Source organism: Sus scrofa, chromosome 1 (assembly GCF_054392235.1).
Source record: "Sus scrofa isolate SSC_HxYL_T2T_F1_AM1 chromosome 1, Sscrofa_HxYL_maternal_Yorkshire_Landrace_v2.0, whole genome shotgun sequence".
NCBI lineage: Eukaryota > Metazoa > Chordata > Mammalia > Artiodactyla > Suidae > Sus > Sus scrofa.
In genome coordinates this window covers 74,620,514-74,645,666 of record NC_139383.1, presented here as the reverse complement: position 1 = coordinate 74,645,666, position 25,153 = coordinate 74,620,514, and the positions used below count along the sequence as shown (strand labels likewise).

At 34.8% G+C, this 25,153-nt stretch overlaps 1 protein-coding gene across 12 annotated transcripts in view; it reads right to left on the bottom strand.

Moving 5' to 3' along the window:
- Nucleotides 1-25,153, bottom strand: part of AFG1L (AFG1 like ATPase) — a 223,193-nt gene that overhangs the window by 107,820 nt on the left and 90,220 nt on the right. For all 12 annotated transcript variants that reach the window (XM_084962524.1, XM_084962529.1, XM_084962492.1 and 9 more), the window contains one exon: nucleotides 14,780-14,838. In XM_084962524.1, the coding sequence (XP_084818650.1) occupies nucleotides 14,780-14,838 (59 nt within the window). The remainder of the gene's footprint in view (nucleotides 1-14,779; nucleotides 14,839-25,153) is intronic.

Genomic DNA, 25,153 nt, shown 5'->3' with positions numbered 1-25,153 from the left:
TTAAACTAAGAATGATGGCAGTGATACATCCAAATGAAGAAATTAAAAACCAAAAAAAAAAAATTTTAATTTAAGGCAAAACAAAGCTCTAGTTTCATCAGCCTCTGATATTTGTAGACATACATAAAAGTCAATTCAGAATTCATATAATATCCTCCATAATATCCACTATCCTCAGTGGCAGAGCCAGATTCACAAAGGATTGCCTTCTTAACCCATTGTGTTTCTGCTTTATCATAGAAACCACACAAATATGTGACATGACCATCTGGTTTCTTGTACTTTCAGTTGTTAAGAATTTTAAAGATTTAAGTTATTTTAGACATTATCCAAAAGTTTATTCAGTTAAGGATCTATATCTTTACACTATGAATTCTAGTAATTATTATTCATTATTGGCCCAGGAATACACTAAAAGGACTTCCACATGTCTTTAGAGGCAAATTACAAAATTCACATTTAATAACAACAAGGAGTTCCCGTCGTGGCACAGTGGTTAACGAATCCGACTAGGAACCATGAGGTTGCGGGTTCGGTCCCTGCCCTTGCTCAGTGGGTTAACTATCCGGCGTTGCCGTGAGCTGTGGTGTAGGTTGCAGACGCGGCTCAGATCCCTCGTTGCTGTGGCTCTGGCATAGGCCTGTGGCTACAGCTCCGATTGGACCCCTAGCCTGGGAACCTCCATATGCCGCGGGAGCGGCCCAAGAAATAGCAACAACAACAAAAAGACAAAAAAAATAAATAAATAACAACAAAAACAAGTTGAACCTGATTACAGATAGTAGAGAATATTCTGATTATATATTAAGAAGTTCTTTCTGTGAAGTCTAATTTAAATGCCAATCTACATTTTGTTCTTATTAATTTTTATGTTTTTATTTACATTCAGAGTGGATACTGTCTCAATAACCTATGTATACTATTTAACACCAACTTAAAAATGGCAAGTATAGATACAGTCAATAGTAAATAAATACATAAAGTATTTTGGACAAAGCACCCCAATACATTATAATTTTGAGAGAGAAAACCTAAATTCACTACAGCAAAAAAAGATTTCTTGGATATCTTGAAGCCTCAAAAACTTGGCCAAACTATTGTTCAATGTGCACACAGTTTGTGTCTTCATGTTCAGATGTTGTTGAAACAGCAGACTTAAAAGAAATAATGTCAATGAATCCTACCAAGCACTATACATGACCTCTGGGGTAATTAGCAATCATTCAAAAGCAACAAGACTAAAATGTTCTATTCTTTATTACTGTCAGCTCTTATCTTGATCAGCATTTTAATAAAGATGGTTCGTTTCTAAGACAGTTTCATGAATCAGTCATAATTACATTCTGACATGCAGTGAATAGTAAAGCAAAACTAAATATCACTTCATCAACCTTTCTAACCTTTATGCAAGTATTAACTGTAAATAATTTTTACACAATCCTACAACAGAAAATCTGCATATTTCTTAGCTTTGTACATACTTTACCCCAAATGAATTTCCTGTGACCTATACCTGAAAAACACAATCAGCCATAATTATCCAGTTTTGTGAGATGTTCAGGTGTTGCCTTTCAGAGTTCAAATCAACTTCAAGTAAAAAAGGCTACTTTATTCTACAAATGGCACAATATGCAAAATGGGTTAAGTAGCCAAAAGCATCTCGGAGCATTGTGGCTTGAAAGAAGTCTATCCAGAATCAAAACGTCAGAACAAAAATACACTAAAGCAAAGCAGCACTTATAAAAATAGATTCATAGATTACACATTAAGGAATGGATCACTGATGACTACTGCAGAAAAGCTTATAAATAAAATATGTTAAAATAAGACTATTAATTGGAAGGAAATCCAAGCACTTAAGTATCTGAAGGGGAGATTTTTTTTTTAATGTAATTCCAAAATAGATGATGGAAGAAGATGAAAATTTATCAGAAATATAAACTTACTTAGAGATACTATTCTGATATTGAAGATAATGTATAAATTTTGAGCCACCCTCACCAAATACATTATTTATACCAGAATTTTAAAATAGCTAATTTCTCTTTTTGCTGAGGACTAATTTTTTTTAATATTTTTAAATGAACATAATAGTCAAAATGAACATAATTCAACTACCAGAATAAATTTTTACTACATTTTAAGTGATTGTTTCAGGTCTTAGAAAATGTCAAAAGAAATAAATGCAATGCTTTCTCAAGACTATTTCTTGTGTTCCCAATAGTAGATACAAAATATCCACACTAGGTCCCCAAATCTGTATTTCCATTAAGTCCCTCAAGAAAGTAAAGTTTAGAGTAAATCTACTGAATAATATTTTTAAGCCAAACTGATTTCCATTTAAAAACTTAACTGTGGTGAAACAGAAAAACACTACCCACCTTACTTTGGGTAATTTCAATTTGTAAACCAATCTAAAACTTTCTCTATATGTGTTCTTATACACATTTCACTATAAAACAACATCACTAGAATGTTACCAAGCTGAGGCAAAAAGGAATATAAGTAAGCATCTTTTTCATATAGGATTAAAAACAAAAAAGTGTAAGTCTTTTATGTGATAATTTTTGTTTAACTCTTCTATTTAGCTCTCTTGACCATTATTCCTTTCTTTTATTGGAGGTGCAAGCAAAGAAGGGAAAAGAAGTGTTGATTTAAGAAAACAGATTTCCCAGAAAGAAAAAACACTGTGATTAAGATTTAAACAAAAGCTAAAGATGGCTTCCTCTGAGCACTGATGAGGTCTGCTACCTCATTACTAACAACTGAAAACTTGTGATGCATTTTGTTTCAAGAGAATCCAAAAGTCCTTGCTATAAAGCAGACAGGGGGGTGCAGAGTCCATTCACTCTTTCTGTATCACAACCATTATGTAAGAAGTATAAAACACTGCCTTTATGCTGCCAAGCCACAATGACTCTTCCTACATCAAAGGATTTTCACCACTAGGGTTTTTTCTTCAAAATTTATTCAAGCTAAGGGCAGAGAGACAACAATTCATACACGCTAATTATGTCTAATTATCTATTCCCTTTTCTGACCAGCTCCGGCCAGTGTTATTTGCTATCTGGATTTCTCACAACCTCCCTTTGCCCTGTCCATCCAGCCCAACAGTGAAGGCTTTGAAGAAAACAGTTGTGGCTTTTAGAGTTTTCTCAATATAGAGTTCAAGCAAATTAAATAATTATTCTGTTAGTTTTGACACATTTATGCGTTAAATATGAGGACCTCTTGCTTAATTTGGCAAATTCCTCACATCTCTTCATGGTTGGAATCATAGTAACACCCTCTCTTACAGGAGCTTCTCCTCATGCTTTCTTTTCATGATCTAAATGAAATGTTTATTGGATTAAAGTTCTTCTCTGCAGACCTCCACGGTGGTCTATGACAAAGAGCTTAAAAGTTCTATTAATTGGCTTGAGTTTTCAGGGAAGGGAAACAGGGAATTTTACTTCACATTACACCACTGGACAAGAAAATTGCCATGTGTAATTAAACTAATTTATCTCATGAGTCAGAGAAACAACTAATTCATATTTAAGACACACTTCCCTTAACCAGTTTTCATCAAAGAATTGATTTCTTATAATTTAACCCAAAATAACATTTATTATTCTAAGAGAAGAGAATTCAAGATCTAAACAGAATATGTTTTACATATAAGCAATGACTTGCTGTATTCCAGTTTGATACAAATATGTAGCTATATATTTTATAAATAATTACACAAATACAGATATATATTTATATATTTCATGGGAAATCGTTATTCTTATTTTATGTAAGACATTTACAGAAAATCTTATTTTAAAAGGCATACATCCAAAATGACTTCTTCATAGGTAGACCCTGACTAATAGAAGGTGTATATTCTAGAATGAAGAAGGACAAAAATTATATTTTAAGTCCATATCACAGCAATTTTTATTCTAGATAGTCATTAATTCATGGGCACAGCACAAAAATAGTATTACAAATAAAGTTTAGTGTCTGTACTACAGCTAATTTTGAAAAATATTTTTTCTCAAATATATATAAATAGTTTATGAGAATATCTTAGGTAATTTTCTTAATTTACCTAGCCTAAAATTTGGTAACTACAGGAATGTTTTATAAGTCAAATAGTAATTTTGTTATCATAAAATATTAAATACTAAAATTCAGTAACTAACCCATATGGGAAAAGAATCTGAAAAAGAATAAATATTTGTATATGTATAACTGATTCACTTTGCTATAAACCTGAAACTAATACAACATTGTAGGTCAACCATACTCCAATAAAATTTTTAAAAACAGTAAGTAAATAAAAGCTATCAAAAAAATCAAATACTAAAATTCAAACTAACACCAATGATTTATGTAGCAAAGCCAAAACCCTTTTCAATTCAGGAGTTCGGTTTACTAGTTTTGTTCTCTTCTTTGGTTCTTTCAATCTTAAGTATTAAAAAGCCAACTCATAAGTAAAGACATTATCACACTAACAAAGGGTTAATCCCTTCTAGGCTGACTCAGGTGACAACACAGTGGAGGTCAGTGGAGCTGACACTGATTCTGATTATTAAGCCCTGTGAAACCTCTAGTATTGAAAGTTATAGCAAACAAACTGACAAATCAATTTCACCAATGAAATGAAATTTGTGGCTGGAAAAAAAATGACAAATATACACATAGCAAGTCTATAAATCCTAATGCATATGTTTGGACAAAGGCTGAACACTGAAGCATTTTATATAAGGGTTATACACAATTTTGCTCAAGTTTATAACTGGATATCACACCATCGTAATAGTCTCAAAAAGTTCATATTGGCCTAAGATTCCTTGGGGGAATAAAATTCCTCAGCAAACAACAACACAAAGGCTAATGTATATACAGTTTAATTTTTTTGTTGTTTTAGACAAGGGATGCATAACTATTGATAAACATAAATAATCATGTAGAAGAAATAAAGTCTATAGTAATAATAACAAAACTATTACTACCTTAGATTACAAAGTATTTTCATGTTGCATATTTAAACCCAACAATGTTAAATCGTTTAAGATTACGATGCTTTCCAAATGAAGGGCTCTTTATCAGGAAAAGGAAAATTCATATTTATAAGTGTTAATGCTAGTATCTCATTTTTCTCTAATTTCATCATCAGACACTATCAAAAAAATTATACTATAGAATTCCTTGTTGGTTATTTTTGACTAGCTTACAGTTATTTCCATAATCTATTAATCACCTAATTCAGTTTTAAACAAAAGTAAAAATGTAAGAATTAGTTTGCTAAAATGTTAGTGTCAATGAGAGTTAAAGTCCTATATTATTGATAATAGAATCTAATTTTCTGTGGCAAAAACACTATACACAATACTGCACAGGAACATTTCCCATTGGAGGATTATTTTAGATTTGTCCATGCTGTTAAATCAAGTAAAAAGAAAGTTAACGAAATTCACATGGAAAATTCTTTTTTTTTTTTTTTTCTTTTTGCCTTTTAGGGAAGCACCTGTGGCAGCGGTCAAAGGCTAGGGGTTAAATTGGAGCTGCAGCTGCCAGCCACAGCCACAGCCACGTGGGATCTAAGCTGCATCTGTGACCTACACCACAGCTCATGGCAATGTTGGCTCCTTAACCCACTGAGTGAGGCCAGGGATCAAATCCACATTCTCATGGATACTAGTCAGGTTTCTAACCCACTGAGCCAAAATGGGAACTCCCACATGGAGAATTTTTTTAGCTCGAAAAATTAAAAATAGCATTTATCTCTTTCAGGGCTCATTACGGAATGAATCAAAGACAATAGTCGAGGTAGGTATAAGGGATGGAGTGAAAAGGGAGATTTTTACTCAAACATAAAACACCTTCCAAAATATGATGGAGTGCTAGATTTGATCAAATGGGAAGAAGCAATGCTTGCCAGGCAATCTATTTATCAAGAAGGCCAATAACCATAGTTCAGTTGAAATTAAACTAAGAAACTGATCAAAATACAAATTGGTCCTCTTTTTCTTTTAGCCACAATAATTTTAAATAATGTTTACCATTCAGTGAAATTTTGTTCAAGTATTACTCAATGCATGTACATGTAAGACACTATCCTTTTTAAATGTATACATTCAGAAAGTTTATCCTAATAAATCTGACATTTCTCAAGTCACCAAATTATTTGAAACTGATACCGGACCACCCTCTTGCCATTAGTTCACCAGGCATCCTCCCTTCAATCAACTATTTATCTGATAAGGTCTTGCAACTCCACCTTCTCCAACTCCTCCTAATGAATCTATGCTGACACATGATTTCCATCACATAAAACAAGTCAAGAGTTTATAGAAAACAAGGACTATTTACATGTTATTAGAATAATTGTCTCTCTGTCCTTTGTATGTTGCTTAGATCAAGGGTAGGGAAAATTTCTTTAAAGAGCCAGATGGTAAATATTTCGGGATTTAAAGACTACAGTTCTCTGCTACAGCTCTTCAATTCTACAACTGTAATGTGAAAACAGACATAGACAATACATAAAAAAATGAGTATGAAGTTTTCCAATATAGCTTTATTTACAAAAGAAGGTAGCAGGCCAGATTTGGCCACTAACTGAGGTTTATTTACTCCTGGTATAGATGACCATGGTCTACTTTAAAATACTACAGTGCAGAGTCTGAGACAGATGTATTTAATTTTATAATTTGGTGCTATGTAAATACCAAGAAATGCTTTCACAACTGTATCTGACCATATACTTCAGAAGAATTACCTAAGTTTTATTAAAATCACAACAAAGATTCTTCAAGAATAAATCAGCAAAATTAGGACATTATGTCATATGAAGTCTCAAGTTTGAAGCAGGCACAATAATCATAATATTAATCTTCTTTTTTATATAAATAAGAACATGTTAACCACCAAAATGGTCTTTTTTTACTTGTATACAAAATAAAACATGTTCTGCTTTTATCACTTGGATGGGGGGAGAGGGAAGCGGGAGGCATCTGAGTTCTAAATAATTTCTAAGCCTCAAGTAGACAGAATAGTAATAGCTATTATTTTATGAAAATCTCAATGAGCTAAGTACTAATCACAATATCTTAAATCTCTAATTCTCATGCCCTTGCCTTTCCTGTGTGCTTTCTCCTCCATGATGAATGCCCTTTCCCACTTTGACTGATAACTTTAATTTGTCATTTAGCTCTTAATTTAAGCCGAATCCACTCCTTGGAAATACTCCTGACATATGCCATGCCCTCTACTCAAACTTCTAGCATGAGTTGGGGCCCCTTTTCTACGCTCTTTGCATTCTATAGTTAACCAAGTTACAGAAGTTCACACATGATATGAAGAGAATTCTACTGACTGATTTACAGACCACACTAAGACACTATTTAATCAAATTCAATGACCACCACCAGTGTTTTCTTACCATAATATCTCCTTTAATAGGTTATTAATTTTGACTCATGGTACAAAATCTTAAAGTAGTTTGCTCAGAAGCTCATTTTTCATCTAATCTTAATAGTTTTTCATCTCTCATCTCTTATTTCATGGTACAAAACTTAATTTCTTTTAAAATATAGCAGTTTTAACTTAAAAAAAAAACTCCCATATCCTGAGATAATTCTTCTTCCAAAGGATATTCTTCATGTGCTTTCACTTGTCAGTTTATGTATACCTCTCCTATCTGCTCTTGCTGCCTCCTTCTTATGCCTGCCATTCCATTTTTAAATAATAGTCTCTATACCCAGGACCCATGTTCAGTCCATTCTGCTTTTTGCTGATTTCTCAGTTTTGAATGTGGGTAGTCTTATCCACATCTCCTAATTTTCTAAGAAGGGTGGGCAAAATTTTACCTGCTAAAAAATGGTAATGTAATATTCTAGAAATCTTTGAAAGGTCTAAAAGAGATAACTTAAATCATATATAATCTTTTTTTAATCATCCATAATCTTAATATTCAGAAATAAGCTCTATTCATATTTTGGAATGTGTATTTCTAGTATTTTCCATGAATGTATATCAATTCCCAAGTTGAGAGAGTGATATATTCTTTTTTTAAAAGATATACTTTTACATTGTATTTTTTTCACTCATGTGATCTCAAGCATTATTCTATATTATCACGAGTTTTTCCAAAATGTCATTCTAAATAACTATACTATATCCCCTCCTGTGACTGTACCATCATTTACTTAACAAATCCTCTAAACATGAGAGAGAAAAACATCACTGATTTTTTTATAGTTATTCTATTTATGTATTTGTATCTATGGAAAAATATGGCTCTGAGTTTCCAAATGACAAAAAAAAAAAACAAAAAAAAACACCTACATTATTCTTCTTTATAATTAAAACTAAGAAGAGATAATGCTTTTGGCCATAGCAGAGTAAGTGAAATTCAATTCTGCCCTCCTGCCATAAATCTCTAAAACACTTGACAAAACATAGCAACCCACTACCCATTACGTTACATCTGACATCAGATGTTTCACGTTTTGTCAAGGAGTTCCCATTGTGGCGCAGCAGAAACGAATCCAACTAGGAACCATGAGGTTGCGGGTTCAATCCCTGGCCTTGCTCAGTGGGTTAAGGATCCGGCATTGCCATGAGCTGTGCTGTAGTTCATAGACTCAGTTTGGATCTGGCGTTGCTGTGGCTCTGGCGTAGGCTGGCAGCTACAGCTCTGATTAGACCTCTAGCCTGGGAAGCTCCTATGCAGTGGGTGCGGTCTTCAAAAGACCAAAAAAAAAAAAAATGGGTAGAAAGGATAGCAATCCCTGAAGTGAGGGAAATAAATTAGGCAAGTGAGCATTACATTTTCTCTGGCCTTCCATCTAGGAGCAATGTCTAGATTTCAGCACAGCAGCCTAAATAAATGGAGGAGATGAACAGGGTTTGGGGAATCTGAGACAACTGGAATTTGTATGGTAGATTTTAACACAGGAGGAAGCTATTCAGAGAAAAGGCTCCAGATAATCTACATAGAAAAGGTCTGCAATCTTTCGTAAGATATTAAATTGTGAGTGTTTATGGTGAGACTTGACAAGACTAGGCAAAGAACAATCCACACAAAGTTGGGAGATAGAGCATTCTGAACAGCCAGAGTAGAGAGACTTCAGTTCACACTAAGGGGGGATTCAGTAGAGAAGCTAGAAGGGTCACATCTAAAAGAAGGGCTAAAATTATCCTAGAATAAAGGTTATACTATACACCCTAACAAAGTTTAAAAACAAGCCTTAGAATGATCACGTTGATCTGAAGAAACAATCCCTTTCCAAAATAAAAGTCAACAGCCTTAAAGGAAGTACAGAGACTCAATGTAACAAATCACGATGTCCAGCATCCCATCACAATGACGAAGCAGGAAAATAGGACTCACAACCAGGGGAAAAAGAAATCAGACCATCAAACAAAACCAGAAATGACGGAAATAATGGAATTAGCAGACAAGAACTTTTAATAAACTGACTTTTGCTTCTTGGAAAACAGAGCAGATATATTTCCCCCTGTTCCTCCTCCTAAGTACAATTCAAAATTCTGGAAATTATATACAACAGAAGAAAACAAACATAAGAAACAAACATAAGAAAACACTGAAAAGTAGAAAGGAAAAAAAAAACAGCAAGGGGCCTCAAGACTTAAAGAACAACAGAATGGTGAGTTCTCTGGTTTTCTTTTTCTTTCTTTTTTTTTTTTTTTCTTTTATCTTTTGTCTTTTTAGGGCCACACCCACGGCATATGGAGATTCCCAGGCTAGGGGTCTAATCGGAGCTGCTGCTGCCGACCTACACCGCAGCCACAGCAATGCCAGATCCGAGCCACATCTGTGACCTACACCACAGCTCACGGCAACGCCAGATCCTTAACCCACTGAGTGAAGTCAGGGATTGAAGCCACAACCTCATGGTTCCTAGTCGGATTCATTTCTGCTGCACCAAGACAGGAACTCCAGTTCTCTGGTTTTCTTTTGGACTCATATATCTCAGACTTGGAGCTGAAGAAGCAACTCAAAAATGCCAATGGACACAAACAAATGAGACCATAAAAAAAGCCTGCTCTCTCTAGCCAAAAGACCAGGAAAATGGCAGCGTAACAAGAGAGAAAACTTTTTGACAATAATTGTTCTACTGCAGCAAATAACCCAGAAAATTGTGGTGCTACCTCTGCCCATTCCAGCAAAGGCTGAAGGGAGCCTAGAATTACACTCTCACAAGGGTGTAATGAAGCACCCCACCACTTCTGCCAGGCTAATGTCAAACAAGGCCAAACAGGCTGCTGGTACTTTCATCCCTGCCAGCCAATAATGAGCATCCTCCCACTTCTGGGTCAGTGGAAATGAGAACCCCTCCACTAGCAGTATCATGTAATACACCTGCCTCCACATGACAACAGGCTGAATAGGGAACCTGTACTTCTACCCATATCTGGTAGGAATGGTAGGAATGTAAAATGGTACAGCTATTATGGAATTATTGGTAGGAATGTAAAATGGTACAGCTATTATGGAAAACAGTATGGTAATTCCTCAAAAAATTAAACATAAAATTACCATATGATCCAGCAATTCCATTTCTGGGTATATACACAAAAGACCTGAAAGCAGAAACTCAAACAGATATTTGTACACAAATGTTCACAGCAGCATTACTCAAAATAGGCAAAAGGTAGAAACAATCAAAATACCCAACAGATGAATGAATAAATAAAACTGGTATATACATATAATAGAATATTAGTTTTAAAAAGGAATGGAATTCAAACACCTGCTATAGCATGGATGAACCTTGAAGTTATTTATGCTAAATGAAATAGGCTAGATACAAAAAAAAATACGATTATATTTACATAAGGTACCTAGAAATGACAAATTCATAGGTACAGAAAGTAGAGCAGTGGTTACCAGGATTTGAGGAAGGGGAAGAATATGCAGTGATTGTTAACAGAGCACAGAGTCTGAGTCTGAGAAGATGAAAAAGTTCTGGAGATGGATGGTGGTGATGGTTACTCAACAATGTGAATGTACTACTGCTACTGAACTGTACGTTTAAAATGGTTAAAATGGTAAATTTTATGTTATATATATTTCACCACAATAAAGTATTGATTTAAAGAAATAAGATCCAAAATCTTATGACAAATTATGAAAACATCCAAGTTTCAGTTGAAAATCACTCATAGCGAAAACCCACAAGGACCTCAAATTGAATGTACAGAGACTATCAACAAATGCCAACAGCAACATGACAGAGACACAACAATTATCTAAAAAAGATTTGAAAGCAGACATGATAAAAATGCTTCAACACAAAATTATGACTGTGCTTACACCAAAGGAATGTTACCACTTAATAATAAAAATGATTTTAAAAAGTTCCAATCACAAGCAATATTTAATAATTTTAAGTCTACATGCAGTATATAACAGACTTCAAATATGTTAGGACAGTGGCATAATCATGAGAAAATGGACAAAAATCACAATTACAGTCAGAAATGTTTTCAAGTCTCTCAGTAACTGATAGAAAAATATATGAGTAAAGATTTAAATAGAATAATAAACATTAAAGGATGTTATATGCATCATATAATGTAACTGGAGAGTATCACTTTCAAGGATACTGAGAATATCTATAAAAATTATCCACATTTTGGGCCATCATGCAAGTTTCAACAAATTTGAAAGAACAAAGTCACAAAGAGTACCTTCTCTGACCACAGCACAATTAAGTAGTTATTAGGAAATCAGTAACAAAAGTATAACCAGAAATTTCTATGTTTGAAAATTAAGAAACATACTTCTAGATAACCCATGAGTTAGAAAAAATTACAATGGAAATTAGAAAATACTTTGAACTTGAGAGTAAAAATACTAATACTAATCAAAACTTCATGGATGCATCTAATTAGAGGGAAATAAATAGCCTTAAATGCATTGGGAACTTCTATGTGCTGCGGGCATGACCAAAAAAAAAAAAAATTTATCTCAATACATTAAAAAAAGAACAGCAAAATAAACTCAGAAAATACGAGAGCAAAAGAGGAACCTCCCTACTTAAACGACAGTAAAAATTATATGGAAAAGTTTGGATTTTTTGTTTTGTTTTGTTTTCCTTTGCTTTTTACAAAGGGTTCCTGGAGGAAATATACCTGATCATTTTTTATATCCTTTCCAGTCCTATGGCTTTTTTTCCTTTCTTCTTTTATAAATTATGGTTAGGTACACAAAATATAAAATTCATCATTCTTATCATTTTAAGTGTACAATTCAATGGCATTAAGTACATTCACAATGTTATACAACCATCACCATTATCCATTTCTAGAACTTTTCATCATCCTACACAGAGACCCTACACCCATAAAACAGTAAATCTCCATTCCTCTTTCCTCCTAGCACCTGGTAACCTCTATTTTAATTTCTGTCTCTATGAATTTGCCTTTTGTACTTCAGGTAAATGGAATCATATAACATTTGTCCTTCTATGTCCGGCTTATCTCACCTAACATGTTTTCAAGAGGCAGCCACAATGTGTCACCTCAGAATTTCATTCTTTGTTATGTTAGAACAATATTTCATTATATGACTATATCACATATTGTCTGTGGATGGACCTATGACTTTTCATTGTATATTAGTCCTCTTCATCATTTCTACTATCTTATGAAAATATTATTTACTAATAGCTTATCTAAGTGTTAGTCATTTTGCAATATTCCAACAAATCACAAACTCTTGTGGTGAATTACAAACTTGTTATCATTTGATACACAGAGGAAAACATAAAAGAGAAAATGGATTTTACAAGCTATTTTTCCCAAAATAAATTTCTATCTTGTTTATAATCTCCTTTGATTAAACTAAGTTTCCTCTTTGTTTAAGACTGACTTCTACTATACATGTCTCTCAGCTGAACTAAACTGAAAGAGTAACAGATGTGTGAACAGGCAGAATATCATTTTTAAATTAATATGAAACAAACTTGCCTTACAAGGGAAACTTCATAAACCCACGAAAAACCTCCAGAGGAAGCAACTCTAGCATACATTTCAAATGGGCTGATGTTTTGTTACATGTGAAAAGTCTTTTGAATAAATGAGACATTTTAGACCCTTTATCATCCAATCTCATATTTAGTTTCCTGAAAATTTCAGTTCATGTTCAATTTCAAATTGTTTATTTAACTCGTTCTTGTTGGATTTCAAATTAGATTATTTATCTCTTTGGTTTTTCTTCCTCTTTTAAAAAATAAGAATGGGAAAGGGAAAGGAAATTAAATTCAATCTGGCCAATACATTGCTTATTAGTAATGCTATTATATGTTAAGCATGAAAATACTGACCAAAAAATAAGGTTTGGGGTTTAAAAAAAATACAAGAAAGTTCCCTGAGAACCTTTTAATTTCTTTCATTCTTTGTGGCTTCTCTCTTTATATTTTGTATATTTTATGCTACATGAAGTAATTATTTTTAGCATCTATTTTTCTTAGCTTCCCTGTTTATATTTTGGTATCTACATACACCATATTACTTTGGGTTCCTGGCATGGAGAAAACACTGCAAATCCACCTTCTCCTCAAATGCGAAACATGAATACAAAGGGGAGAAAAATTACTAACAGCATAAATCTTCAAAAAGTACTTTTTTCCTACGTCTATAAATATCTCAGAGAAATTAAATCCTCTGGGAACCTATAATTGGTCAAGGAAACAGATGTTTAGATTCTCCTAAGTATAGCACAGGGAATAAAGTTTGGCACTAACAACAAAATTAAAGTACATTTCAAAAATATAACTAAAGTATATTTCAAACTTAAGTATATCCCAAAAAGAACATCTGACTATATCTTTACAATATTTGCAGATAAAATGTTTTTACCTCTCCTTAAATCTTTAAAAAAAAATACAACTTTGTCCTTTTTTCAGATATGTTGATATGAACAGGGAAAAATTAAGTACCAAAGAATTTCAGGAATTATATTTTGGCACATATGCTTCTTTTTGGTACTTATTACATTTTGCATGGTGTTACAGGTATTTGTATTCCTATTATATGCCCAACTAGATTATAAATGACTTGCGAGCAAGAAACATAGCCTACTTAATGATTAAATTATCCATTATGCCTAATGTAGCACTTGGCACATAGTAGGTTCCCAATAAACATTGGTATAATGTAGAATTATCAAATAATCATGTAAAAAATTATTAAAATTAACAGTGAAAAGAAGGCTACTTTATTCTTAATCATATTGTAATGAAGACTATTTTAAACTCTATGCAGTGATGACACACACAAATATTTAAACTATTTATGTGCCTCAACTTGACATAATTTCATGATAACTTGATGGCAATCACATTTAAATATATTATAATATTTTTGTAATAATGCTACTCCAGAATAGCAACTTTAATAGCTGGGAAAACATGTTAATGGCCATTAACCTGAAGGAAACAGGGAACATTAAACATTTTTTCAGAAATCAATGTATAAGTTTAAACATTCCACTATAATATTTATGAGCAAACCTCAAATTAAAATTTATAAAATGCAAACTATCAAATGTTTCAGCTAGACAATAATTTAGACTATATTTTGTAAATTTTCCTGTGTACACATTGATGAATACTATATAAAAAAGGTTCTTTTCTCCTTCAGGGTCTTTGACTATTACTATTGAATAACAAAATAAATTCTGCTTGAATACAAGACTATGGCAATCCTATCAAATCCCTTGATTATCAATCAATATGATATTAGTCAGTGCACACAAGTAAGTGATTCTCCTTACCTTAAGTACAGCTATGAACGGTACAAAGTTAGCTCTTTGGAGTCCATTTTTATAGAGATCTGAAAGAAAAAAATCAGTGTTAGTTTTTCACTAATCATACCATTAGCTTACAATTTAGTCTAGCAAATAAAGCTTTCTTTTTTTTTTTTTTTTTTAATTGTTGTTGTTGTTGTTGTTGCTATTTCTTGGGCCGCTCCTGCGGCATATGGAGGTTCCCAGGCTAGGGGTTGAATCGGAGCTGTAGCCACCGGCCTACGCCAGAGCCACAGCAACGCGGGATCCGAGCCGAGTCTGCAACCTACACCACAGCTCACGGCAACGCCGGATCCTTAACCCACTGAAGCAAGGTCAGGGACCGAATCCGCAACCTCATGGTTCCTAGTCGGATTCGTTAACCACTGCGCCACGACGGGAACTCCCAAATAAAGCTTTCTTCTGGTGAAAAATATAAAGAAGCAAAAGAGAACACAAATAACCCAAACTGATCTGTATTCTGGTACTACACAAAATGTACTATATTCTTAATAAGAGAAAAAATAAACAATCACAGAAAGAATATCAAGAGGCATTCAATCAAATTAGCTTTAAACCATAATAAAAAGCAAGCAAAGGATTTGGAAGCTATCACAACTGATTGTAATCAATAACTCAACATAAAACTCTGATAATGTTTAAAAGTATATAATATTTGAACATACAGATTCTACTGGGAAACAAATATTTCCCCTTTTCTCAAACTGTAATAAATGTTCTCAGTACATAAAATTGTATAATAAATTAGCCTTTTAAGGAAATACCTCAATAAAACTGTGCATGTATTTATATCAAGGTTATATAGTTGCCATTAAGGTAAATAACATTAAGGCTAATTTTTTTTTTTTTTTTTTTTTTTTGCCTTTTAGGGCCGCACTGGCAGCATATGGAGGTTCCCAGGCTAGGGGTCAAATCGGAGCTGCAGCTGCCAGCCTATGCCACAGCCACAGCAACACGGGATCTGAGCCGAGTCTGCAACCTGCACCACAGCTCACGGCAATGCCAGATCCTTAACCCACTGAGCGAGGCCAGGGATCGAACTGGCATCCTCATGGATGCTAGTCGGGTTCATTAACCACTGAGCCACGATGGGAACTCCAAGGCCAACTTAATTTAAAAGAAATTACCGGAGTTCCCGTCGTGGCGCAGTGGTTAACGAATCCGACTAGGAACCATGAGGTTGCGGGTTCAATCCCTGGCCTTGTTCAGTGGGTTGGCGATCCGGCGTTGCCGTGAGCTGTGGTGTAGGTTGCAGGTGTGGCTCGGATCCTGCATTGCTGTAGCTCTGGCATGGGCCGGTGGCTGCTGCTCTGATTAGACCCCTAGCCTGGGAACCTCAGTATACCATGGGAGTGGCCCAAGAAATGGCAAAAAGACAAAAGAAAAAAAAAAAAGAAATTACCTAAAAATTAAAACTCCATTCTTAGAGTTCCCTTGTGGCTCAGCAGGTTAAAGATACTGTATTATATTGAAGCAGCTCAGGTTACTGCTGTGGTGCAGGTTCAATTCCTGGCTCAGGAACTTCCAGACGCCACAGATGTGGCCAAAAAGGAAAAAAAAATTAAATAAAACTCCATTCTTAATAGCCTATAAGTGTAATGCAATTATATATCATAAATGAGTAGCTTTTATTACCTTAGAATGGCGTTTTTTATATATGTATGTGCCATGATGTATGTATGTTTATACACATACACACAAACATACATATTGTTAAGAACAAACAAGGGGAAAGGAGAAACAGATTTTAAGCTTTATATTCTTTTTTATTTTTAAAAATAGAGACTTGCAATATTTTTTTCAAGAGGTTGCAATTTTATGGCATATAAAACATTCCTTTTAAAAGTCAACTCTATGAGGTCCTGGTGTGGCGCAGCGGAAATGAATCCAAGTAGTATCCATGAGGATGCGGGTTCTATCCCTAGCATCACTCAGTGGGACGGGGATCTAGCATTGCCATGAGCTATGGTATAGGTCACAGACGAAGCTCAGATCCCAGGTTGCTGTGGCTGTGGCATAGGGCACCAGCTGTAGCTGATTCAACCCCTGGCCTGGGAACTTCCATTTGCCGAGGGCGCAGCCCTAAAAAAAATAAATAAATAAAATAAAATAAAATGAAATAAATAAAATAAAAGTTAACTCTATAAAGTAATGAGATTTTAAAAATAAAAATGTGGAGTTCCCGTCGTGGCGCAGTGGTTAACGAATCCGACTAGGAACCATGAGGTTGCGGGTTTGGTCCCTGCCCTTGCTCAGTGGGTTAAGGATCCGGCGTTGCCATGAGCTGTGGTGTAGGTTGCAGACGTGGCTTGGATCCCGAGTTGCTGTGGCTCTGGCGTAGGCCGGAGGCTACAGCTCCGATTCGACCCCTAGCCTGGGAACCTCCATATGCCGCAGGAGCAGCCCAAGAAATAGCAAAAAGACAAAAAAATAAAAAAATAAAAATAAAAATAAAAATGTATAAAATGGAAACAGTAAAAAGTCCTCAATGAGGAACACCACAAGTTAGCTTATATCTCAGTCTTTCTTTTTAAGTATTGCATTATTAAATCTTTTCCATATTTTCTTGTTTAGAGAAAATTTTATAACTAAGATTTCAAATGCCACATTTACTTATGGAAATAAAACATGGTCATTAGGAAACATTTATTCTCTTTAGAAAAATATTCATCACAACATCATTATAGTGAAGAAAGTATTTGCATAAGCTCCTGGTTAATTAAGGACTACAGACTTTAAATTCAGTTACATTTAAAATTTTTATTTAGGGATATTAGAAAAAGGTAAGATAATGCTAGCTAGATTGTAAGGATTTCAAAATTTAAAATCAGATCTTTTCTTTCCTATAATCAATATCTTGAGTGAGTAAAATGGGTAAAATTCAGGAAATGGGTTTAAAGTCAGGTATTTTCATAGTCTTCCCTAGTTACCAAGTTGCTGGGGAAGGTGTATAAAAATGGTGCTGTACAATAAGAGTTGACAGTCAGGATTGCCAGTAAGTGGTAAAAAATAAAAATGAAGTAATTTTTAAAACACACTCAATGTTTATAGCGGCTTTATTCATAACAGCTAAAAACTACAGCTTTATTTATAACAGCCCAAAACTGGAAGCAACTCAAATGCCCATCATTAGATGAATGGATAAACTGTGGCATATCTTTATAATGAAATACAACAAAAAGATAAACTACTCTTACACAAATATAAAATAAATCTCAAAATAATTATGCAGGGTAAAAGAAGCAAGACACACCTCACCCCCCATGCTGTGTGAATCCATTTATATGAAACGCTAGAAAAAGATGATTAATCTACAGTAATAGAAAGCAAATCAGTTATTGTCTGAGGGAGGGAGGGATTGAGATAGGGATGGCAGAAAGAGGTGAAAAAAGGAGAAGAGGAAAATTTAGAATGTGATGGAAGTGTTAATTGTATTGATTGTGATGGGAGGTTATACACACGTCAATATTTTAAAAATGTATCCTTTAATTATGTGCCATTTATTATATGTCAACTATGCGTCAATTAGCTCTTTGAAAACTTATTTGGAAAAAAATATATACACAACAGCAATAAATATCAAAGAATGCAATGTTAAAGAATTAAAACTAAAATATTACACTAATGGAAGTTTATCCATGTTAAGGTAACTTTTAGTCTTACTCATGAAATATCTTTTTCTATGAACATATAAGGATGGTCCTGAGATGTAGTTTAACAGACATGCACCATTTAGTAGGTTAATGACAATGAGAAATGTAAAGGCTCACTTGTAATATTCTTGATTAAAAGATTTCCACTCAGCAAGGTTAAAGTAGAATAACAATGCCTTTAAGTCTTTGGGATTTAATTTTTAAAAGGTTAACTTAAAAAAAAAAAGAATCAGCCTTTACAAGGATATATAATTCAAACTTTTTGCTCTGGGAAGTATTTTCTAAACAAAATTCTAAACAGAATTCATTTCGCTTGAAAACCTTTAGGTTTTTATAAGACACTTAAGTGGAGAAGGATTGTACTCATTAAATTGAAGAGTTTTTTGCAATTCAAATATTATGCTAATTATCAATACAATAGATCCATCTCCTGAAATGTTATTTAGCTACCAAAATTTTTAATATTAGTTGTTTAATATTATTTTTCTTAGACATAAAGATTTTATAATACATTTATATTAACATTTGTCATTATTTACTAAATACTATTTTTAAATTCATCAGAAGTTCTTGCCTATGATTTTTTAATGATCTCTAAACAGAGCTAAATGAGCACTTGGTCATATAAGATAGAGTACTGGAATTATGGGACATTCATTTTTTGAGAATGGTACAAGGACCTCTACGTTCTCCACAGTGAATAACTGTAATAATACTTACAGATGAAATACATGCAAAGAGGATTTTTAAAGTAATTACAAGGAACTACATAAAAACTTGGGATATGCACATGGATATGCAGATCTTCCTTAAAAATCCAAGTGTCAAAACCAACAGGAGCAATAATGCTTATTTATGTAAGTACATATGGGTTTACAGTAAGAAAAACTTTTAAGATAGGTAATTAAAAGGAATTTTCCTATAAATTAGCACATAATAATTATATGGCTTTATGGAACTAATCTGATTTATCCTTCTAGGAGATTCTTATTTTAGTATAGATTAAGAGAAAATGGTGTCTTTTTGACCATGTAAGCAGGAAGAGCTACTCGGCTTCTTTTTAAACGACTAATTAGAGTTCAAACAGTATTTTATTAAATGGGTTGATAATACTGCTAATTAAATTTTTCCATTTAGTTGTATATTATAATTTTATATTCACTTCAACATATCATGAATACCTATTATTTGTCTGCACTGAAATAAGTGCTAAAGACAAAAAGATTAGTAAAAGGAGGGGCTATGAGTTACAAAACACCTACCAGGAGCCAGGCAATTTGCTAGACACTGTACACAAATCATCACAATACTACAAAGTAAATATTTCTACCTCCATTTTACAGATAAAGAAACTTATATTCAGAGTTTTTAAAATAACTTGCTGAATTCTCAGCCCATGATTAGCATATTTAGAATTTTAGAGGCAAAGTCTTTAATGAGGCTGAAACTTGTAGACATTTTCAGAACCATGTTGTGAACAACTGGACTTGTCACAAATGACACAACCAGATCATAACCACGATACAAGTTAAAAAGGATACAAGGTATAAACATAAGACCCAGAACAAGAAGCTACTCCTTTTATCTGCGTTCAAAGGCAGCTTAAAGGTAACAATGAGATTAGATTACTTTGGGAAAATGATCAGGGTGCCACCAAGCAAAGGGGAAGAAAAGGCATCCTAGGCAGAAAAGTCAGCAAGAACCCATGACTTAAACTTCTTTTCTAATACTGTACAATCTATTGTTCAAATGCCACATTCTCTATCAAACTTTCCTTGAATCCATGATTATGGATAGTGGCCTTCCATAATCCCCAGCCCTGGTGTTCATAGCTTGGTATAAACACTGGACACCAGGAACAAGGGACAGTTGACCCTGAGAATAAGTAACAAATGCACTGAGCTCTACAAATGCCCCCATCTTAATGCGTGGGGAAAGTTCATAGCACTCTGCAAAGGAAGAATGAACCCAAGCAGAGACTGGAAGTCTCCCCCACCTGGGAGATGAATGATAGTCCAGGGAAGAAAGGGAAGCTAGAGTTCACAGGGAGTGTACCAGAGAAAAGAGAGGTACCCAGCCGAAAAGTTCTAAAGATCTGAGAAGGGTCCCAGTTGAGCCCCCAGCTGAGTAGTGATCATCATATGTGAGTGAGGAAACTACCCAAAATCAGGGAAAGAATCATCTGAACATACTCAAGGAAACCATCACTGAGGCTCACACATGGCTGGAAAAAGTGTACGTCTCCACCAGTCATAGTGGAAAACCTCTTTATTCATGGGGTGTTGGGCAGAATACCAATAAGGGAATTATCTCAGTGAGAAAAATTAGTCCTAAAATAAATGTGCTCTAATCCTACCATACAAAACTTAAAAGCAATACCCAAAAGAATCAAACTTTCTAAGGAAGAGTATAAAGCTCAAGAATATTTAGAGGGATATAAAAATATCCAGTACCCAATAAAATAAAATTCATATTGTCTGCCGTGCAATAAAAAATTATCAGGCATGCAAAGAAACAGGAAAATATGACCCAGAATGAGAAGCAAATCAATCAACAGAAACAGACCTAGAAATGACATAGTTAATAAATTTAGAAGACAAGAACATTAAAAAAGTTATTGCTGTATTTCATGTTTCAAGCAGCTGGAAGAGTGAACATATCAAATAAAGACATGGAAAATATTAAAAAATACCCAAGATGAACTTTTTGAGATGGAAACTACAACATGTGAGATGAAAAATATGCTGGATGAGAATAATAGCATATTAGACACTGAAGAAGAAAATACTAGTGAACTTTAAATCACAGCAATAGAAAGAAACTAGCCAAGGTGAAGCACAGAGAGAAAGAAAAAAAAAGAAAGAAAAAATGTACAGAGAATAAGTGAGTTCTGGGGTAACTTTAACCAATTGAATATATGCATAATTGATGTATGCAAAAGGGAAAAAAGGAGGTGGTGGAAAAAGTATTTGAAAAAATAATAGCCAGAGTTCCCCTTAAGGTGCAGCAGAAATGAATCTGACTAGTATCTATAAGGATGAGGGTTCAATCCCTGGCCTCACTCAGTGGGTTAAGGATATGGCGTTGCCGTGAGCTGTGGTGTAGGTCACAGACGCAGCTCAGATCCCGAGCTGCTGTGGCTGTGGCTGGCAGCTGTAGCTCCATAAGGGAGCTACAGCTGCCACCCACCTTCCATATGCTGTGGGTGGGTGCACCCCTTAAAAAAACAAAAACAAAAATCAAACAAAAAAAGAAATAATAGCCAAATTAGCCAAATTATTTACAAACCTGATGAGAACTACAAGCCCACAGATCTAAACTGCTCATTAAAAGCCAAGCACAAGAAACATGAAGAAAACTATATCAAACTGCTTAAAACTGGTGATTAAAGGGGGCGGGTACTTAAAAGCAGACAGAGGGATAAAGATGCATTACATACAGAGGAGCAAGGATAAAAATGATAGCAACTTCTCAATGGAAACAACACAATCCAGAACATGGCAACATAACATCTTTAAAGGTCAAAAGAGAAAAAACAAAACCATCAACACAATTCTATCCTGAGCAAAAATATACTTTAAAAATACAGATTTTCGGAGTTCCTGTTGTGGCTAAGTGGTTAACAAACCCGACTAGTATCCATGAGGACGCGGATTTGATTCCTGGCCTTGCTGAGTGTGTTAAATATCCAGCGTGGCCATGAGCTCTGGTGTAGATCACAGACTCGGCTCAGATCCCCAGTTGCTAGGGCTGTGGTGTAGGCCAGCAGTTACAACTCCAATTGGACCCCTAGCCTGGGAACCTTCATGTGCCACGTGTTCGGCCCTAAAAAGACAAAAAAAAAAAAAAAAAGACCAAAAAAAAAAAAGCCAGACTTTCTGTGACATACAAATGATGAAAGAATTCATCACCAGGACACCACAACAATAAGAAATTTTTAAAAGAAGTCCTTAGGCATAAAACTGGGGAATATATAAAGGAGTAAAGAGCATCAGAAATGGTAACAATGGGTAAATATGAGCCTTTTTAAAAATCATTATCTAAACACTTTTAAAAGATAACGATGTAAAGCAAAAATAGGAGTTCCCTTATGGCACAGAGGGTTAAGGACCCCATGTTGTCACTGAGGTGGCTCTGGTTATAGCTGTGTTACAGGTTCTGTCCTGGCCCAGGAACTTCCACATACCACAGGCATGGCCAATAAATAAATAAAGCAAAAATAAAAACAATATATTGTGGGATTTACAACATGCATGGAAATAAAGTGTATGAACACAGTAATACAAAGTCTGGGAGGAGAAAAATGGATGTATATTGTAATAAATCCTTATACTATACCTGAGGCAGTCTGCAAAGCTATAAGTTAAAGGCATATACTACTGTCCACAAAGCAATCCATAAAACCTTATCTAGATCTCATAAAACTAAAATTATGGAATATATATATTCTTTTGTATAAGGCTTTTTAAACTCAGTCTAATGTTTCTGAAATTCATTCACATTGTTTTTGCTGAGTGCCAATAATGTGCTTGCATACACAAATTAAAAAACCAGGGGTTCCCGTCGTGGCTCAGTGGAAATGGATCTGACTAGCATACATGAGGACACAGGTTCAATCCCTGGCCTCGCTCAATGGGTTAAGGATCCAGCGTAGCCATGAGCTGTGGTCACATATGCAGCTTGGATCCTTCATGGTTGTGGCTGTGGCTGTGGCTGGCAGCCACAGCTCCAATTCAACCCCTAGCCTTGTAACCTCCGTATGCCACAGGTGCAGCCCTAAAAAAGACAAAACAAAAAAACAAAAAAAAAATCAAATTAAAGAATCAGAAAGAAAATTTAGGGAGACCTACACATTTATTGTTGTTGATGTTAATTTACCACATGTATCCTTGGTGACTATTTTGAATGAAACTGCTTTAGAGATGACTGGAAGATGAAATCCTTTCCATCAATCTACCAATAGTCCTATAAATTGAATCCCCTTTTTTTTTTTTTTAAGGCCACACCTGTGGCATATGGAAGTTCACAGGCTAGGGGTCTAATTGGAGCTGCAGCTGAGTCCTAAGCCACAGCAACACTGGATTCAAGCCTCATCTGTGACCTAGGCCTCAGCTTGTGGCAACGCTGGATCCTTAGCTCACTGAGCAAGGCCAGAGATAGAACCCACATCCTCACAGAGACTATATCGGGTTCTTAACCTGCTAAGCCACAGTGGGAACTCTTGAATCCAATTTTGATTCAAATAACAATTGCCAGCCTCTACTTTAGATATCCTATGACATTTTAAATGGTTGCAGTCCCCCTAATAGTGACAATGAGAATCCAAGGAAATTATAGGCTCTATGCCTTTTTTTTTTTTAAGAATCATGAAAGAGAAACTGAAGAAAATGTTACCTCAAATCTTTATTACAATACACTAACATCCATACACTTACACTTATATATTTATTTTCAGTAAAGTCAAACACCAGTGACATAGGTTTTCACACCAGGACTTCTTTTTATAACATAATTCCATGAATGAAAACATGACTGGAGCCTTCAATGAGAAAACAGATCTTGGGTACTTCTGGAAATCCCTTCTACAGGAAGAAGACCCAAAATCAGACAGGCAAAAACTAGTGGCAGAGACTCACTCTCCTGTTAACGTTTAGAACCATCTATTTCATTATCAAGTGTGAAAGGCTGAGGCTCATCCAACAACGGCTTTCAGTTTGACTCTAAAGGTTGTCCTTGGAGTCTGAAGCCCTTAGTACTAGATGGAGGGTTGGTGTGAGTGAATGAAATTCTTTGCGTAACTTCTTTGGAATCATTTAAGTTCATTGTGGGTTTTGCACTGATCTCTACAAAAATTATATGGCTGACTTCCTTTTGGCAATAATATCACATTTAATTTCCTGCAAAGTCAACCACAAAATTAGATGGGATTTGCTGTCAGAGATCTTTTAATTCATTCCCTAGTGCTGAAAATATTCCTCCTTTTTGGTATCATTGATGACTATAAATGAAGCTAACTGCAGTAGTACATTGGTGGTAAGGCAGAATATCATACTTGTGCAGTTGTATCCCAGATTAGGAATTTATGTCATTTATTTTTCTCCTAGACAAAAGACGGCCTGTGGTTGAACTGATCTTAGGCTCAAGACTATTTTCTGGAGTTCCCATCATGGTGACAAGGAAACGAATCCGACTAGGAACCATAAGGTTTCAGGTTCGTTCCCTTGTCTCACTCAGTTGAGCTGTGGTGTAGGTCACAGACGAGGCTTGGATCCTGTGTGGCTGTGGCTGTAGTTCCGAATGGACCCCTAGACTGGGAACCTCCATAGGCTGGGGTGTGGCCCTAAAAAGCAAAAAAAAAAAACTATTTTCCACAAACCACCACATAATACTTGATTAATCCACAACTGTAATCTGTAGAAGACAAACTCCAACACCAAGGTTCAGGAGTCAGGGGCAGAGGTCCACTGCTGCCATGAACTCCAGAGAGGCAGAGCCTAGCATGAGCATCGTCTGGTGAGGTCACAGTGATGGGCAGGGCCAACCTTAGTCAAATTTAATCTGACATTACTAAGCCCACATCAAACCTTGTATTTTTGCTGTTTGTACTGTCTATCTTTTTGCATCCACTTACTTTCAATTACCTGTATTTATGGTTAAAGTATATCTCGATATTTTTTAATCCATTCTG